Consider the following 17,576-nt stretch of genomic DNA (forward strand, 5'->3'; position numbering starts at 1 on the left):
TGGTTGTGTTAACCATTTGAACACATCATTTGAAAATGAAGGCACTGACTACCTCTATGTGCTGTCTCAGGCTGCCTCAGAGATGTGACACATTGATGTACTGAATCTTTGTCAACTTATGTAACACTATACCGTGAATCTAGAGTGATTTTCACACCGTTGATCACAGCTTTTTGAGAACTTTAGTGTGGGAGGGTCTGTATATTTTTATGCACATGCTACAAGGGAGATATTTTGTTCAAAATTCATTTTCCCATTTATTAAATTTAAGCTCTGAAAATCTGAAGTGTAGACTTATGTTTCACACAGACTGAGACACCTCGGGCAACCTCAGTTCGATAAATTATGCTGATGACAGTGATGTGAAGACTCCACCCTCTGTACTGTTACAGCTCATTTGGAAATGGAACTCTTCCACATGTTAGTGCAAACCACAGCTCCTCTGTGGTTGAACTTCTCTGCCTCCCAACAGAATTTAATTTGACTCCCAAGTAATTCTGTTTCATCCTCACCACACACACTGAACTCTGCTGGGTGAACGTAGTGATGTGATATTCATATTTCACAATGCAGGAATAAAAAAAAGCGGGCATGGCAAATATTTTGTAGTTATTTTTATTAGTCAGGAGATTTCCCTGCAGGCGTCTGCAGAGGTCCCAATAGAAACCCTGTTGGAGGTATTCAGCCAAGCTGCTGGTCATGCAGCCTCAGGGCTGACCACATATCTTGGCATTCAAGACCACCAGGGTCCGCTTTAACCCCCGGTCCGTACACTCTCATCCGCTTTCATCATCCCCTGTACGGAGAGGGGTTTTTAAGATTGCGTCATCTGTGGCAAGATGACCAAGCAGCAGAGAGTCCTCATGGGGCCAGGGTGGGTGTGGATTGTGCTGAGGCCTGACAGAGGGATGCAGGTTCAGCTCCTGGTGCAGAGCCGGCGCCCATCTGGTCAGAGACCGAGACTTCAGCTCCACTGGAAGGGAAATTCGGGAGCTGACAATATACCGTTTGAAGGAGGGGGAGTCTGTTTACGAGTAAAGGTTGACTGGACAAGTCGTGTGGAGTTTTTGATCCATGGTGGAGGAGGACTCCCTGGGATTGCTGATGGCTTTTGGTGCTTCTGGCCGACCTAAAGCTGTTCAGAAATTGCTACTCAGCTCTCTCAGGAACAGAAAGGTCTTCTGATTGGAAGTTAGACAGGGAGGAACTGCTCAGTGACTTCTCTGCAAACACCTAGACCTTGTTAGGGAGGTGCTGGGGTAAAATAAAAACCAGGCAAGAGAGAGGGCAACAGAAATGCAAAAAAGGTTTACATCAGCTCAAATGACATTTATAGCATTTAAATTATAAGGATAATGTAACACAATTTTCTTTCCCAATTATGTGTGGAGGAGATACGCCTTCGAAGGTACCTGAGAAAAACTTTGGAATGTTTTTGTTTCTCTTAATAACCTTAGTGTATCTTTAGAAACGGAATGGTTGACATGTCTTGGCAAGTTCCATACTAGCACTAGAGGAAGTGCGAGAAAAGTTGGAATGTGAAGCCTTTCTCTTAGTATTGACGAATAAAGCACAATTTTTACCTCCACACGTTTTGTTTTGTTCGTTTGCCTGTTATGCTTTTTGCTTTGTTTTTAGACATGGTGTATGTAGTATTTTACTGCACTTAAGAGTAAAACTCATTTCTGTGCTCACAGCAAACATTTATTTAGGCAAAATAAAAGTTTGAAGAGCTAATTTCACTCAGTAGTCTTATGTTACTGCATTGCGCTAATTCATTGGAGCATTTAAATTTTTTTAACGCAACCTGCAGTTAAAAAGTGTTATAAAAAAGGGCCAGTCGTTGGCGTCCACTCAGTATTACCTGGATAACTGAATAGATTTCTGAAGTTTCTAAGACCTATTTTCCTTTCTTTCTTTCTTTCTTTCTTTCTTTTAATGATCAAACAAACATTTGCTAAGGAAAAGTCCGCATGTAAACATTCTAAACCAGTTTCTTTACCATACAGAGTTAAACAATTGTAGCCAACTTTCACCTACACTTGTTTCAACATATAGCGATGATGTAGGTGTGTTTCGATACTGTTTGTAGAACCAGCCAGGGGGGAGGGCCGTGGCTGCAAACTTAGCTAACCATCAACTTTTTCTCTGTAGCAAACTTAACAATGATGGCGTGGAGGTAGGTCGCCCGTAGCATTCAGGATATTTTGTTTTTGTGTGTGTTTTTGATCGATATTACAAGTGCTTGTTATGTATTTTAGCATAGCCTTACTGTACTGACTTAACGTAGTAAACACTTTTACAATTTTTCACATGTATGTTAATCTTTCTCGAAAGTATTCAAGCTTGTTCTGTTGTCACAATACTGATACATCGTTGGTGCGTCCTAAGATAGATTTCCCCAAGCACTGTTTTTAAGCATAGTTTTTAAGTTCTAAATTCGTTGCGAAATTCTGAAGTTACGAGGTCTTTTTTCCCCCAGGCTAAGCTCAGCACTATTCGTCGTCCTGTTGACGGTCACATCTATTGATGCTGCCAGGTAATAAATATTGCAAATACAAATTGCATACTATAATTACACTTGCATAACAAGACAACAAAATAGTAACAATAATCGCTGTTATTTTATATATGTTATTATGCAACAATTGATTTTGTTTACTGCAGACAGCAAGTAAACCAGGAGCTGTCAAGCATTTTCGACGAGCTCTGGAAACTGGATGTTAACCGCTTCAAGCCAGGGACAGACTACAGAATCTCTTTACAGGTGTGGTATCTGATTATGATCAGATTTGGAGGTCATATCGGCTTAATTTTGTTCTGTTCTAGTTCATTTAAGTTAAAAATGTGCATTAATGTTCAGGAATACCTTCATGTTCATTAACAACTTACTACTATGTAGTGATATGTACAGTCGTCTGCTTTTTTTCTGCGGGAACTATGATCCTTGAACTGAGTAGTTCCAAACAATATTAACAAATGCTGCAATCAAATTGTCTTTTTATCAATCTATATTTTTTGTTCAGGGCAAAGCAGCCTATATAGCCCAAGGCAGTACAACTGCACGGGATTATGCATCCTCTCCTCTGTTTTCCTACGTCAATGAGAACAAGCTCAAATCCATCACAACATACTCCCGTGAGTCATCGCAGCAGTCTTTTTCCAGAAATTTTCCGTTGTGCCTTAAAACAACAAAAGCATAATGCCAGACAAAACAGACTTGTCTTGGTAAACCCAATAGCTCTTAAACTGGTCGCTAAAGCCAAACCCAGAATTCGTTTTGTGAATTGCTTCACTCTGTTTTCTGAGAATGCAAAGGCTGTTATTCATTAGAGAGTCCTGCTGAAACATGCTGCCTATAAAAACGCTTGCCAAGATCATTTATGTAATGTAACTATGTTATGTAAAATGGGACCAGCCTAGATTAAATGAAAACACAATTAGTTTGCTTGTGTTTTGCTGAACCAATAGTTCCATGCTCTGTACATTTTGCATTAGATTAAGTTCGGCACTATGTTCAGCACTTCAATCTCTCTTATTTATTTAGGATGGGAGTGTTTAGACAGATTTTTTGATGAATTACATTCGTGTTTCCATCTGCACAGGTTTCATAAAGCATCATAGATAAATGAGATACATTTGTACCAAACAAATAACCCCGCATATACCTAGAAATGATTGCCCCAAGGTGTTTGAAGAATTTAATATAAAGTGTTCCGACGTCAGTGTATTCACCTTTAATGAAGTATTATATTGCTTTTTATGTACATTCTGGTCCATACCTGTGCACACTGAATATTTACCTTAGTGACTTAAAAAGATTCATTCCCAGTTGCCAGCTTAATTATTAACATTTCTCTAAACTTGCTTTACTGCCCTTTTGTATGGCTCTGAAATATCTCTTTTCTCAAGATTTCATTTGTGCCCTGTGTTGTTTTCTCCACTCTCCCAAGGCTTCATGAAGCTGCTGGATAACTATGAGAGATCGACGGGCGTGGCAGAGAGGGTGACGGCTGACGAAGTGTCGGAGAATAATCTCTTTCTGGACGCTGTGTTAGAAACATCAGTCATGAAGGTTACGGATCTCGCCATTTATGACAGATCGATTTTTTTCGCGTCAAAATGTCTTACTCAGATACACCTCATATCCACTGAATTTTGCTGCCACATGCTCTTTCGCTCTGTTTGTACTTGGCATTTCTGGAATGTAATACATTGTGTTTTAGGGGGTTGCTGTTACAGTGTACTGAATCCATGCGCATTGTTAATTATTATGGTTTTATATCTGTATTTTGCATCTTCGTGAGAGCAAACATCCACATAAGTTCACACATATTTTGTATGGATGTTGTTTGCTCCATGTGCGTAAGTGAAGATCGGTCATTTCAGTTGGACTTTGTGGCCTTCTCCGAACAGTTTGTTCTTGGAAGCCACAGGTCATAACACATAAAGCAGGTCTTGGGACTAAGCATGTGCTGCAGAACCATCTGTGGTGTCTTGGCATGTGTTTCAAGGAATGTCCTTTTGCTAAATTAATCAGGTTGTTTGACATCTGCTGATTTAATTTCATGCGTTCACTATCAGTCTTTGAAATTGTTTTGAAAAATTGTTGTATCTCTTCATTTTTGTCCTGTATAGAAATTGATCATATTTAACTTGTAGCTATGTTTTAATGATTTGACTTTAATTCTCGTTTTTGCTCCTGCCCTTTGCAATCATTTTCACGTAAGGATATATTGTTCTGATGTTATAACAAACAGGCAGGAATGTGACTGTTGAATTTCTGCTTCACCCCTGTAGCGTGCCCACCAGTATCTGGTCGGTAAAGGCCAGTCCCGCTCAGATCTCAGACAGTTTAAGAGTCAGCTGTACCAGATGTGGTTCCGTCTGTATCACAGAGATCACAGCGGAGGGTTAGTTTCTCAAACACACACACACACACAAACACTTCTTTAACCGTGAAAAAAGAAGAAGGAGGCTTTGATATTGGCCTACACTAAGCAGTATAGCAGTTTTTGGTTAGGATTTGCCTGAGGCAAACAGCCTTATGATCCATGTGTTTGTGTTGGCTTTGGACAGAGAGGACTCCAGCGGGTTTGAGCATGTGTTTGTTGGTGAGACTAAATTTGGGAGAGAGATCATGGGTCTGCACAACTGGGTCCAGTTTTACCTTCAGGAGAAGGAGAAACATCTGGACTACAAGGGATACAAATCCAGAGACTTGGTAATGCACGTCACCCTTCTCCATGATAGATCCAAAGTAAAAGAAGCTTTTACTCAGTCCCGTCATTTTGTTTGAATCATAAACCCATGTTTATGTGTTGTGTCACTTTTAGCCCAGCCAGAATGACCACGTGTTGAACGTGCAGTTCAGCTGGCACGGTCTGGTCAAGCCTGTGGGTAGCACCTTCGTGGGCGTGAGCCCGGAGTTTGAGATGGCCATCTTCACCATCCTCTTCCTCACCTCCACGGAGAAGACAACCACGGCCGTGGTGAACATGGACAAATACCAGTTGGAGATGGTTGTACACAGGCATGGTCGTTCCATAGGGACGTCCTACCCCAAACTGCTGAGTACCAACTAGCTAGCGTACCAGGCATCCTCGTGTCGTCTTGCCAATCACAACCCCGCAGTTTCTGCTGTCACTGTCAGCCACATTATCTTAATTGTCATTTTGCTTTTGTAGATTAATTTTTCAAAGACAAACACATCAGTCAAATTGCCGCCAGCAGACAGATTGTGTTATTCATATCTTTTTAAGGTGGATGATGCTTTGAGCTCTGTACATTAAGAGATGTCAGGTTTTCTCTGAGATTGTCTCTCTGGAAGTGCTGGAACAATGTAATTATCATTAATTAGAGTAGCTGAAGAACTGTATGCCCCAAAATTTTACAAAAAACACTTTTACATTCTGATTTATATTAAAAAAAAAAGGAAGAAAGAAAGAAAAAAAGAAAACTTTTTTGAAGCAATCTCATGAGAAAAAGGTTCCACAACAACATTTGTTCTTACTTGAAAATGAAAAAAAAAAAACAGCATTGTGTGTATGTATTATACCATAAATAAAGCTTTCAAGTCAAAAACTGTTGTTTAATTATATTCCACACGCCCTTTGTTTCATCTTCATTGAGCATGGCATCCATCTATCTATCTATCTATCTATCTATCTATCTGTCTGTCTGTGAGTTTGTTTTCCTGTCTGTCTTTTTCTGAGTATGTGCTTTTTTGAACAAATAACTTCGTCGTCATATAAAGGACTCGGAGCCGATTTCGGAACTACGTGTGTTAATTTGTTGTTTCTACCCGGTACGTTTTTCACGGTGGCGTCGCGAGTTCACGTGTAGTTAGAACTTCCGATTGAAGTGTTGTTTTAGCATCACGTTAAGATTGTGATGTGAAAACCGTTCCACCTATTGAGTTATTTGCTCCTCGGTTTGCCTTGGGAAGTCCAAATCATGGAGATGCTTGAAGAGGACTTCGGGGACATGTCGCCCCAGCAACTGGCGGCACCTGTCAGTACGGTTGAGGTAAGTTAGCGAGCAAGGTTTTCGTTCAAGCAAAGTCGTCCAACCACATGCGAATCAGTTATAATTTCTCAATTTGCTTTATACTTATTTTCAGGAAAAATGGAAGCTTCTCCCAGCCTTTCTGAAGGTAAATAAATTGACATCATCCACGACTCAACCTTTCTGTCATGCTGTCAGCTGCAAGCTGTGTCATGCGTTTGGGGTGGCAGCATTTTCATGCACCCCTGCACCGCTAATAATTTCGCTACGGAGTGATCAAAATTGTCTTTCAATACTATTGCGTTCAGCACTTTGAGTAAAACCACGCTGTGAAATTACATATCACATTTGGGATTTGGGTTGTGTTGTAAATGTGTCTGGATTTGCTGAATACATTGCTGTCATTCTTTCAGGTTAAAGGCTTGGTGAAGCAGCACATAGACTCCTTTAATTATTTCATCAACGTAGAGGTAAAAATCTTACATTTTCAAAATATTCAAATTAAGCTGTATTATGTCGTTTGCAAACTCATCTCAAATAACGTCTGATGTTTTTTTTTATTATCCAGATTAAAAAAATCATGAAAGCTAATGAAAAGATTACCAGCGATGCTGACCCAATGTGGTACCTGAAGTATGGAAATAATAACATTTTTTTTAAATTCCTGCTTTTTCTTTTTTAGTTTTCTTAAAATTTCCTTTGTGACGCATTAAAACTCATACAGTCCTTTATCAGGCGGTTTAAATGTAAAGATAGGTTAACCACGTCTTTTATGTTGCTATATTAATCATACATTCATTTACCTCCAGGTATCTTAATATTTATGTTGGAATGCCAGATGTTGAAGAGAGCTTTAATGTTACCAGACCAGTGTCCCCACATGAGGTAATTTTTTCATCTGTTCACATTATTTTTACTACAGCTTTAAAATAGGATTAATCCGCTATTAGTTGCTTTAACATGAGTAAGCAGGGACAAGGCTAAACCTGTATTAACAAGTGTCTGTTCACATCTATCTGTTCTGTTCATCAGTGTCGTCTGAGAGACATGACCTACTCAGCACCCATCACAGTGGACATAGAGTACACCAGAGGGTCTCAGAGGATTATTCGGAATGCCCTTCCCATTGGAAGGTAAACCTCTAAACACCTGCTTGGACAATCAGGCTCCTAACTATGCTATCAACACTATTATAGAGAGGGCAGCAGAGAATTGTACTCTGGCAAAATCATGCTTAAATATAGTAAGTGAGCTGTAAACACATAGCTATTGTGGTCATTGTTTTCCTCTTTGCTTGATGTCTGAATGTTTTTGTATGGTAGACTGTATTTAATGCAGGTGAATGAGAAATTGCATAATGGATAAGAAAGGGTAATAACCTCTTGTGTTTTCTCTTTGGGCCATAGGATGCCTATCATGCTGCGCAGTTCTAACTGTGTCCTAACCGGAAAGACTCCTATGGAGTTCTCCAAACTCAACGAATGTCCTCTAGACCCAGGTATGCACAACCCTAAAGCCTAGAATGTGACCAATAAAAGGAATGGGTCAACAAAGCATTCTCTATTTTATAGATTAACTACAACTGTCTGAAACCACACTTTTAAAGAAATGCGTACATCCCAGAAATATGCGGTGCTCTTGAATGGTTTGTATGCTTCACTTGGACACAGGGGGCTACTTTATTGTGAAGGGTCAAGAGAAAGTCATTCTGATTCAGGAACAGCTGTCCAAAAACAGGATCATCGTGGAGCAAGATCGCAAAGGCGCAGTGGGAGCGTCCGTTACAAGGTACCGTCACTCTCGTGAAAACCTGTGTCTTTCATGCTTTAGCTCCTTTCTCTTGTGCTGTTCCTCCCTTTCCATACCAGAGTAAAAAGCAGAAGCATTAGTAAGAGAACTGTTTTGTTAATTGACTACGCTGTTTTCTAGGGTCTCGATAAAAATCTTTTCATTTAATTTCATCATACATATTCCACTTAACGCTCTTCACCGTTTGTAGAAGGGTTGAATCACGGGTGTTTTACCTTTCAGACCTAATCTAATCTAATCTCTTGATCTCTCTATCCTCAATCTCTGTGCTGTGCAGCTCCACCCATGAGAAGAAGAGTAGGACAAACATGATTGTGAAAAAGGGTCGTTTCTACCTCAAACACAACACCCTGTCTGAGGACGCTCCCATCGCCATCATATTCAAGGTTAGAATATCAACCGTTTTAGTACTGACCCCTGAGTGAAGAGTTCAAAAAAGACTTTATTTTTCAAGAGTGCTTTAAGGATTTTACATTATGAAACTTCTGCAGCTCTTTGGCCTGGACAGCTATTAGTGATCAAAGCAGCTGTAGACATTGGTTGCTTGGGCCTCTTACCCTCAGTTTGATGTGATGAAGTGGTTGTTCTTTAATCCCAAAACCCATCAAGGGTTTGGATAATCCCTGAAAAGGGGCCCACATGATGCGCAGCTGCAGTATGTGACTGTGCACCAGTTCCTTATTTGACCAGTGGAGGGCGCTATATGACAAAAATTTAAAAAAACTAATTCAGCTCATCCAATGGTGCTGTTCCTTAAAACTGCTTCAACTCACTCCACCACGCTCTTTTTGTAGCATAAGAAGACTGTCAAGACAAGTTGTGGTTAATCAGTCATTTCTTAGAGTTCTTGATTAGGTATTACTTGATTTGATCAGAATTCCGTTCTGTGCTTACCACTTAGCCTTTGTGATCCCCCAAATTTTGAGCCTAAATCTTACTATTATTTAATGCCGTATTACTTTTTGCTTTGAGGTGTCACCTGTATGTGCTTTATTTACGATTGCAAACATTGGTCAAAATGATATTAGTCGCTCTCTGTTCTTCAAAGTGGGTTTTTAATCAAACTCTCACTTCCTCTAATCATTGTGTAAGGTTCAATTGGACGTCTTTGACGCATGGTTATTTAATCAGCATGTAAATTAAAAAGCCCCTCTCAGCCCTGTGGAGATGTTTGTCACTAATTCCCCTCTCTCTCTAGATCCTCTCCAAACATATGGGAACATAGCTTTCAAACAGGTCGGGTTAAATTGGCTACTGAGCCTGTTTGCTTTGCACTTCTACGCCCAGAGTAAATTCCTCTTGGATTTCTGTGCAGCCGGATGGCTTTGCCAAAACCCGCAGGCCTGGACTTAGCCAGAGGCCGCCCAGTCAAGTTCCCACAGCCCTCTATTAGCATAAGTAAATGTCAGAGAGGCCTAAGTCTCTCTCCCCTTCACACCTCTCCTACAACCTGGGTCAGAATCACTTCTGTATGTTATCACACAGCTCTCATATACGTTTCTTGTATATCATGTCTTCATTGTAATGATTTACCATACAGAATGATAAGAGAATCTATGTGACTTTCTTTCTCTTGGGCTGCAATACTCCTCTTGTTTGTCTCTCTCCTCTCAGGCCATGGGTGTGGAGAGTGACCAGGAAATTGTTCAGATGATAGGCACAGAGGAGCACGTGATGGCTGCTTTTGCCCCGAGCCTGGAAGAGTGCCAGAAAGCTCAGATTTTCACCCAGACACAGGTACACCGCACGAGACGGCTTCTCTCCGCCAGGCCTTGCGGCGTTCCACCCAGCCTGTGACGTTTGTTTGTCTGCCGGTTCACGTGATGTTTATTTACTGGTTCTCATACTTAGCCCGTGACGTTTATCGGTTCAGGTTCTGCGTCAGCTTCTTAAGTGTGTTAAGTCTGCGCTGAGATCATAACAATTAAAGATATAAAAGTTTGTTTGAAAATTTTGATTGATTTGTTTTTCCTCCAAGTTAAATTTTAACCGATCCTTAGCTCGACACGGGAACGTGACCGTCAACACACACGTACACCTTCTCACCAGTTAAAGTGAGGTCTCAGTCGTATTGTGGTGTGTTTTTGGAACTTACATTTACAATGACATAAAGGGAACGTCTCCATGTGTTTGAACACAGAGAAAATCTGTCACACGGTCAGGCCGAGGTGGATGTGGGGGGGTTTTTTTGTTGGTTTTTTTTTTCTGCTTTGCTGATTAAAAGATGGAATTTTGCCCTTTAAAAGAATAATGACCTGATGCAAAATGGGTCTGTCTGTGGCTTCCATTTACAAAACGCTGAAGCCCAATTTGCTGAGCTAAAGATGTCTTATTCAGGAGGTGGTTCCTAACAATGGTTTTAGTAAGGAGCATATCTGCATCCTAGCAACCCCTGTCTGAGCAGGCCTGAATGCCTGTTTAGGTGGCCCTGTTATTGTGCCGGATCCGTCATGACTTTAATGAGCTATACATGTTTGCTTCAACTGACTCAGCCCGCGACGCAATTAGATAAGACATACGATCGGAGAGATAGGGGCGCAGCGAGGTACGAACGGCGGGACAATAGAGGGGAGCAGGTGCGAATCCAAATGTTGCCACCAGAGGCGGCTATGTTCATTCAAGCCTGTTGAGATATTCAAGGCAGAGCCGCTGAGAGATGTCACTGGGTTAGAGATAACTTACCATACAGAGGTTACTCATGTACAATATAAATGTGTGTGTGTTTGTGCTGTTATTCTGTGTAAGTGTTTATGGGGTGTCATGTATAGAGGTGTGATATTCTTCGTGTGTAGTTTAGGTGATTTATGGCTTGGAAAATGGAACTTTGATCAGCTCTGATCTTTTTGTGAAACAAATGACTTTGAGGTCTGATTAGAGGCCCGTTGAACGCATTAATATTAGGTATGATTATCAGTCCTGCCACACAGCTGGCCCGCTTGGTGGGTGGTCTACACAGGAGTCACAATCCCTGTGGCCTTTGACCTTTGTGACAAGTAGCGCTGACTCAGGTGTGTGTGTGTGTGTGTGTGTGTGTATGTGTGTGTGTGTGTGTGTGTGTGTGTGAGGAGGGGTCTGATCCTCTGATACAGCTTTAACGACTCAGTGAACCCTGCAGCCTTTTGCCCATTCATAGGACCCGTACACACAGATGAAACACAGTATTCTGACTCGTCACACACGTGCAAAGTTAACCTTTCGCACAGCTCCATCATTCTCCGTCAGAAATTCTACTTCTGGATATGGAATATCATATCACTATGTAACACAGCGCTTACATAAAAAGTTGAATGACTGAAAAATGATCGATATTTTTTTTCCCCCCTTTTCAGGCGCTGAAATATATCGGGAATAAAGTCCGTCGACAGCGGATGTGGGGTGGGCCGAAGAAAACCAAGATGGAGGAAGCTAGAGAGCTTTTAGCATCTACCATTCTCACTCACGTACCAGTAAGTAAAGGTTTATCATCAGAGTAACACGTTTTACTACCGTGCGTTAGGTGTACGCGGCACAAACTCTCAGCTGTGGCCGCCTCCCATTGGTAAGGAAGATGAGTACTAGGAAAACGAGGAAAACAGTTTGATCATCACAAAGTCTTGTTCTGCCCGTACGGTTCCTATGGTTTCAGAGAGATGTCTCATCAGCACCTTTAACTGAAACTGCCCCCCTTCGCACCCCCCCCCCCCCCCCCCCCCCCCGCCTTTGTAACACAATTATTTTGTTTGATGATTTTTTTTAGTTGTATATCTGCCGCTCATACTCACTGTTTGGTATGCTGTGCTTTATAATGGCCGTTACAGAGAGAAGGCAAGGAAAGTGTTTATTAGCGATTTGTACGATCGATGCAAACGGTAATGGGTGACCTTGTAACTATGGCGATTCTCTGTGGTTTCCAAGGTGAAGGAGTTTAACTTTCGGGCCAAGTGCATCTATCTGGCCGTAATGGTACGGAGGGTGATTCTGGCCCAGGGGGACAATAAGGTGGATGATCGGGATTACTATGGGAACAAACGTCTGGAGTTAGCCGGCCAGGTAAGTGCTGCGGCCCCCTCCGCATGACTGATTATCTGTCAGGTTTTTTTTATTGGGATTTTTGGATTGAAATCATTCTTTTTTCAGGTAAATCTGAGTCGAAAACAAGGACAGTGAAGCGGAGTGAATGAAGCTTTCTAATACCAGTCTATAACACGGGTGTCAGATTTCTGAGAGAAGGTTCTGTTATCAAATACTTTAGTTCATATTCTTTGGGCTTAATTTGAATAGTTGAAGAGGTTTGAATCGAGAAGATAAAACTGGCCTGTGTTCCAGGGGCACAGTGATGAGTCGTTAGTGGACAGAATGTAACTTGCTTCTTCTGGGGGTAAGAGAGTTGATGATGTTTAACAGCTCATCAGTGATTATAATATTGAATGTGTACTGAGGGATGAGGAAGGACACGGTGTTTCTGTAGACTGCTCCATTCTCACCTAACTCTGTTTCCTACTTCAGCATCTCTTAGATCTTCCAAGTAATTATGCTTGTGCACATATTTTTTGGAACGGGTTTTGTGGAGTTTGAAACTCCACATTCTTCTCTCTCTCTCTCTCTCTCTCTCACACACACACACACACACACACACACACACATACACTCTCTCTCTCTCTGTGACTCTCTTTTTCTCTCCTTCTTAAGAACCGATCTGAAGCCAGTCGTGACAGATCTAGGCGTGAAAATCATTTTGGCCGTGTTCCAATCTCTCACCTACCCCTTTTGTCTCTGTTCTCCCATTTTCTCTTTCTCTCTCTCTCTTTATTAATACCCTCATTATTTCCCCTTCGCTTTGTTTTTGTTTTCCTTTTTTTTTTTCTCTCTCTCCTCCACCAACAAGCCTCCTCATCCTCCATTCTTTGCTCCCTTGCTTTTGTCAGGGAGAGAGATACGCAGCGGCAGTACCAGCCGAACCCCGCCAAGCCGCCGGATTTTGACTTTATTTTTTTATTTTTTCTTTAGCCATACCACGACAAAAGAATGGCTGCCTTGACTGCAGCGATTGAGCTAATCCAAAGCTGGGCTCTGATAATGTAATTACCGCTGTCTTAAGTCTTTTAATTCCCCTCACCTCCCCCAACCTGCTCTGCTCTGGGGGTTACCACCATAGTTGGGGGGTTTAGCAAGTGACGGGGAACCATTCAATAGAGCTTCAGCACACACTCACACACACACACACACACACACACACACACACACACACCCAACGCCGCCAATCTCTGCTCTCTCCTCAATTATTATTCCCTGACATTCAACTAATTGGCCTGCCTGAGCGGCAGTAGCTTAATTTCTTTATTAATTTTTCTACAGACGTTTGTTTTGATGTATGCTAATGCGGGGGGGGGGGGGCACGCTGAAGGGGAGGGGTGGGTGTAAGGAGAAGGGGTGGGGATGGGGGTTGGGGGAGGGGGCGGTGTCGGAGAATGGCGTGCTGCTGCGATTGGAGGGGAGTGCTGAAGATGAGCAGGCCCTGGGAGAGGAGCCAGGTCAGGCTTATCAGAACGCTGGCACACCTGTTTATTGAATACGTGCGTGTGTGTGTGTGGCGATGGTGTCGCCATGGCGATAAGGGGACAATAGAAGAGTGTAGACGAGCCAGATTAAGTTAATAAAGTCTTGTTGTTTTGAATTTGGCACCGGGGAGTTTTGCTGTCATTACAAATCAAGTTATGCATCCAGAGCCTCTTTGGATAAATGTGAAGGAGCCCAAAGTGAATACATTAATATATATTTACAAAAGTTTGATGATGTTGCAAATTCAGTATACCTATGTATCACTGTGTAGTTACAAAAGGAAGGAACAAAAACCTTAGAGTTAAACTTTGATTATTGATGCTTTGGATGAGTTCTGGGTTCTAGTCACGGCCATACATGTTTAAGCTATGAAGCATAATCTGACGCTTCCTGTATCTTTAACCCTGCTTTCCTGTGTGTGAGACAGTCACCACTTCACAAAGTACCGTGGTGTTATTAAACTCGACTAAATCCTTGTATCTTTAACCCTGCTTCCCTGTGTGTGAGACGGTCACCACTTCGTAAAGAACCGTGGTGTTATTAAACTCGACTAAATCCCTGCTCTGGTTCCACAGCTCCTGTCTCTGCTGTTTGAGGATCTCTTTAAGAAGTTCAACTCGGAGCTGAAGAAGATTGCGGATCAGATCATACCGAAGCAGAGAGCCGCTCAGTTTGACGTGGTCAAGCACATGAGACAGGACCAGATCACTAACGGCATGGTCAACGCCATCTCCACCGTGAGTCCTAACCCTCCGTTCAGTAACGGTTAGAGTAGATCAACCTGACTGGTACTGATTCAGAACTAGTCTTAATCCTTGTGGTAACAAACCAACCCTCTAAAATCTGACCTTATGATTTAGTTTAAGAGAGTGTTCATCAAGAAGTTACCAGTTTCAGACCGCCAATAGCTAATGTCGTTAATCATCTCTTTTATCTGTGACTTGAAGCAGTCCAGAAGTGCTTTATGTCATGAAACTTTTTTTCCCCTCTCTCTTGCTTTCTCTATCCAGGGGAACTGGTCTCTGAAGAGATTTAAGATGGACAGGCAGGGCGTGACCCAGGTGCTGTCTCGTCTCTCCTACATCTCCGCCCTGGGCATGATGACCAGGATCTCCTCTCAGTTTGAGAAGACGAGGAAGGTCAGCGGTCCACGTTCGCTCCAGCCCTCTCAGTGGGGAATGCTGTGCCCCTCAGACACTCCTGAAGGAGAGGTGGGTACACAGAACATGTCTGAAACTGTGTGTGTTAATAATAACGCAGTCAAATACCCACTGTTAATGCTTTTCTTTCAGGGCAAAACTCTTCCCATTTACTATTGTAATTACTGAAAAGGTTTGTGGACCATTGGTATGTTACTACTTTGAAAGTTGTCCTTAATCTATTGATTCTATTTGTTCCCGCTATAAGGCGTTTTGCCCGCAGATCAGTTGACCACAAGTTGGCTACAAGTTTGCGTCAGGAATGTATTTGTATATGTGTGGCACGTTTGAATATCTGTAAATAGTAGTTGTCTTTTCAAACCTGGTTAGCTCAGCAAGTTAGATTACTTTATGTTGCGTGCCAGCATTGACGGTTAACGCTGTGTTTCAGGCTTGTGGTCTGGTGAAGAACCTGGCTCTAATGACTCACATCACCACTGACATGGAGGATGGACCTATCATCAAATTAGCCTTTAACCTGGGCGTGGAGGATGTAAACCTGCTATGTGGAGAGGAACTCTCCTACCCCAGTGTCTTCCTCGTCTTCCTCAACGGTAACTACTCACATACACCAACTTTAACACAATCCCACATATGTTCCCACACACAGTTACAATCATTCAAAATAATATGTGGTTGTGTGTTCATATATAAAGGTAACAGTATTTTTCCAAAAAAATCCGGAATTTCAGCTCCTCGTCACCAGTCAACAGTGAGAGAAAGAGAGACAGAAAATGAACATCCTCCTCCTTCGTTAGTGGGAAATAAGATTTCATTAATTCCTCTGCTTAGTGGTTTTGTCCGGGTCTCGCTTCTGAGAGATACACGTTTATTAGTCATACAGTCACACGTAAAATGACTACACTCCATAACCACACAGAGACACGTGAAGGTCTGTTTGACTGGCTTGGCTGACACCGCAGGGCTGCGTATTGAGCCAGGCAGTGGAAATGCACGGTGGCTTTGATGACAGTGGAGGAAAACAGCATGAGACCAGGCTGACTGTTAATTTCCCCAAACGTAATGTTTTGTTTATTGAGGCAAAGAGGAGGAACATATGTTTGTTCATGTGTCGTGAATATTTTCAAACAAAGGTGTGATTGTAGTAATGCCCATTAGAACCACAGTCTTTCAAAGCCTAACGGTGTGACATAGATTAGCTTTTGATGTCACGTCATTTAAAAAAAAAAAAAAAAAAAAAAGCACGCCCTGTCTTTTAATTAATGTATATGTTTGTCAAGGCAATGATAAGTTTCATATTAGACAGGCTGCCACAGAGTGTAATTAATTAGAGGAAACAGCAGGTGTCAAAACACAATTCAGTGTCGTCGTAAATCCTGTCCCACGACCCAAGGCCCCTCCCGCGCCAGATGCACACAAACAAACACACTTTATTTCTCGCCACAGTGTGGTTTTTCATGGTAAACATGTTCTTCAGTATGTTTGTCGTCATCTGTCATTAGAACGACGTCTCCTCGTGTCACTGAATCCCATTCTCAACATTAATGTTACAGTGTTCTCAGCGTCTCTTTTGTAAAGACTAGTTATCAGATTACGTTCAGCCAGGTTCCCCGACTGTGAAGTCTCTACAGTATTTATGTTAGGACACTCAGAATGTTTGGTGTTCGTTGGCTTTGCAGCAGCGTGTTATTGAATGTGCTGAGTCAGTCATTTAAGCTTCTGTACCAGATGTTGAGTCACGGACTTACTTGTTTTTGTGTTTTGTATGTGTGTAAACAGGTACCATACTCGGCGTGATCAGAAATCATCGCAAACTGGTCAGCACATTCAGACTGATGAGACGGGCTGGTTTCATTAACGAGTTTGTGTCCATCTCCACCAACCTGACCGACCGCTGTGTCTACATCTCCTCAGACGGAGGACGGCTGTGCAGGTACACACATCACACACACAAACACACACACACACACACACATAAGCACGCACTCACTCAGGGTATATCAGCACATTTCATCATTTCACTTGTTTAGTTTTTATGTCGCTTTAGGCTACAACCTGTTTCAGGAGTGGTTTCCAAGACAATTAGGACTAGAGCAGCTCTAAATTGGGGAAGTTATGTTTAGTCATGTTTTAACCAAATCCCTGAGGAAATAAATATTGTGTGTCTCTGTCAATGTCTGTGTCTGTGCCTGCGCCTCTGTGTGTGGATATGTGTATATACACATATATATTTGTGTGTGTGTGTGTGTGTGTGTGTGTGTGTGTGTGTGTGTGCGTGCGTGTGTGTGGACTTTTGTGTTTCCCTGTCAGACCTTATATCATTGTGAAGAATGGACAGCCAGCTGTGAAGAACAAACACATTGAGGAGTTGTCTCAAGGCTACAGGTGCATTTGAACATCATTAATATTTAAAATGTTCTCACTGGTTTTCAAAAGAAAGATAAATATGTGCAGAGAGTAAATATTGTTTCTCATGCATGCCTTTGTGTCGTCTTTTATCACACCAGACAGACTCGCTGCGTTTGTAGTCTGTGGTGTGGTCATTGGAAATGGTCTTATTAT

At 42.0% G+C, this 17,576-nt stretch overlaps 2 protein-coding genes across 2 annotated transcripts in view; both read left to right on the forward strand.

The window, feature by feature from the left end:
- Positions 1 to 2,168: 2,168 nt before the first annotated feature.
- Positions 2,169 to 5,585, forward strand: endouc (endonuclease, polyU-specific C). Its single transcript, XM_030790625.1, has 7 exons — positions 2,169 to 2,179; positions 2,668 to 2,767; positions 3,027 to 3,138; positions 3,954 to 4,075; positions 4,801 to 4,913; positions 5,080 to 5,233; positions 5,337 to 5,585. The coding sequence occupies exons 1-7, from the start codon at positions 2,169 to 2,171 to the stop codon at positions 5,583 to 5,585; spliced, it is 861 nt and encodes a 286-aa protein (XP_030646485.1).
- An 851-nt stretch (positions 5,586 to 6,436) lies between these two features.
- Positions 6,437 to 17,576, forward strand: part of polr3b (polymerase (RNA) III (DNA directed) polypeptide B) — a 23,595-nt gene continuing 12,455 nt past the window's right edge. The window contains exons 1-17 of the mRNA XM_030790125.1: positions 6,437 to 6,528; positions 6,623 to 6,655; positions 6,921 to 6,977; positions 7,076 to 7,140; positions 7,317 to 7,392; positions 7,540 to 7,640; positions 7,914 to 8,005; positions 8,178 to 8,295; positions 8,594 to 8,702; positions 9,931 to 10,053; positions 11,646 to 11,762; positions 12,211 to 12,345; positions 14,430 to 14,591; positions 14,865 to 15,065; positions 15,445 to 15,607; positions 16,794 to 16,947; positions 17,325 to 17,399. Of these exons, the coding sequence (XP_030645985.1) occupies positions 6,457 to 6,528; positions 6,623 to 6,655; positions 6,921 to 6,977; positions 7,076 to 7,140; positions 7,317 to 7,392; positions 7,540 to 7,640; positions 7,914 to 8,005; positions 8,178 to 8,295; positions 8,594 to 8,702; positions 9,931 to 10,053; positions 11,646 to 11,762; positions 12,211 to 12,345; positions 14,430 to 14,591; positions 14,865 to 15,065; positions 15,445 to 15,607; positions 16,794 to 16,947; positions 17,325 to 17,399 (1,853 nt within the window). The 5' untranslated portion in view covers positions 6,437 to 6,456. The remainder of the gene's footprint in view (positions 6,529 to 6,622; positions 6,656 to 6,920; positions 6,978 to 7,075; positions 7,141 to 7,316; positions 7,393 to 7,539; positions 7,641 to 7,913; positions 8,006 to 8,177; positions 8,296 to 8,593; positions 8,703 to 9,930; positions 10,054 to 11,645; positions 11,763 to 12,210; positions 12,346 to 14,429; positions 14,592 to 14,864; positions 15,066 to 15,444; positions 15,608 to 16,793; positions 16,948 to 17,324; positions 17,400 to 17,576) is intronic.

Source organism: Chanos chanos, chromosome 13, assembly GCF_902362185.1.
Source record: "Chanos chanos chromosome 13, fChaCha1.1, whole genome shotgun sequence".
In the NCBI taxonomy this organism is placed as follows: Eukaryota; Metazoa; Chordata; class Actinopteri; order Gonorynchiformes; family Chanidae; genus Chanos; species Chanos chanos.

Excerpts from the sequence above, each read along its gene's own strand:
- endouc (XM_030790625.1), top strand. Across the intron at positions 4,914-5,079 it reads CACAGAGATCACAGCGGAGG|AGAGGACTCCAGCGGGTTTG; the intron begins GTTAGTTTCTCA and ends GGCTTTGGACAG. Across the intron at positions 5,234-5,336 it reads CCAGAGACTTGGTAATGCAC|CCCAGCCAGAATGACCACGT; the intron begins GTCACCCTTCTC and ends TGTCACTTTTAG.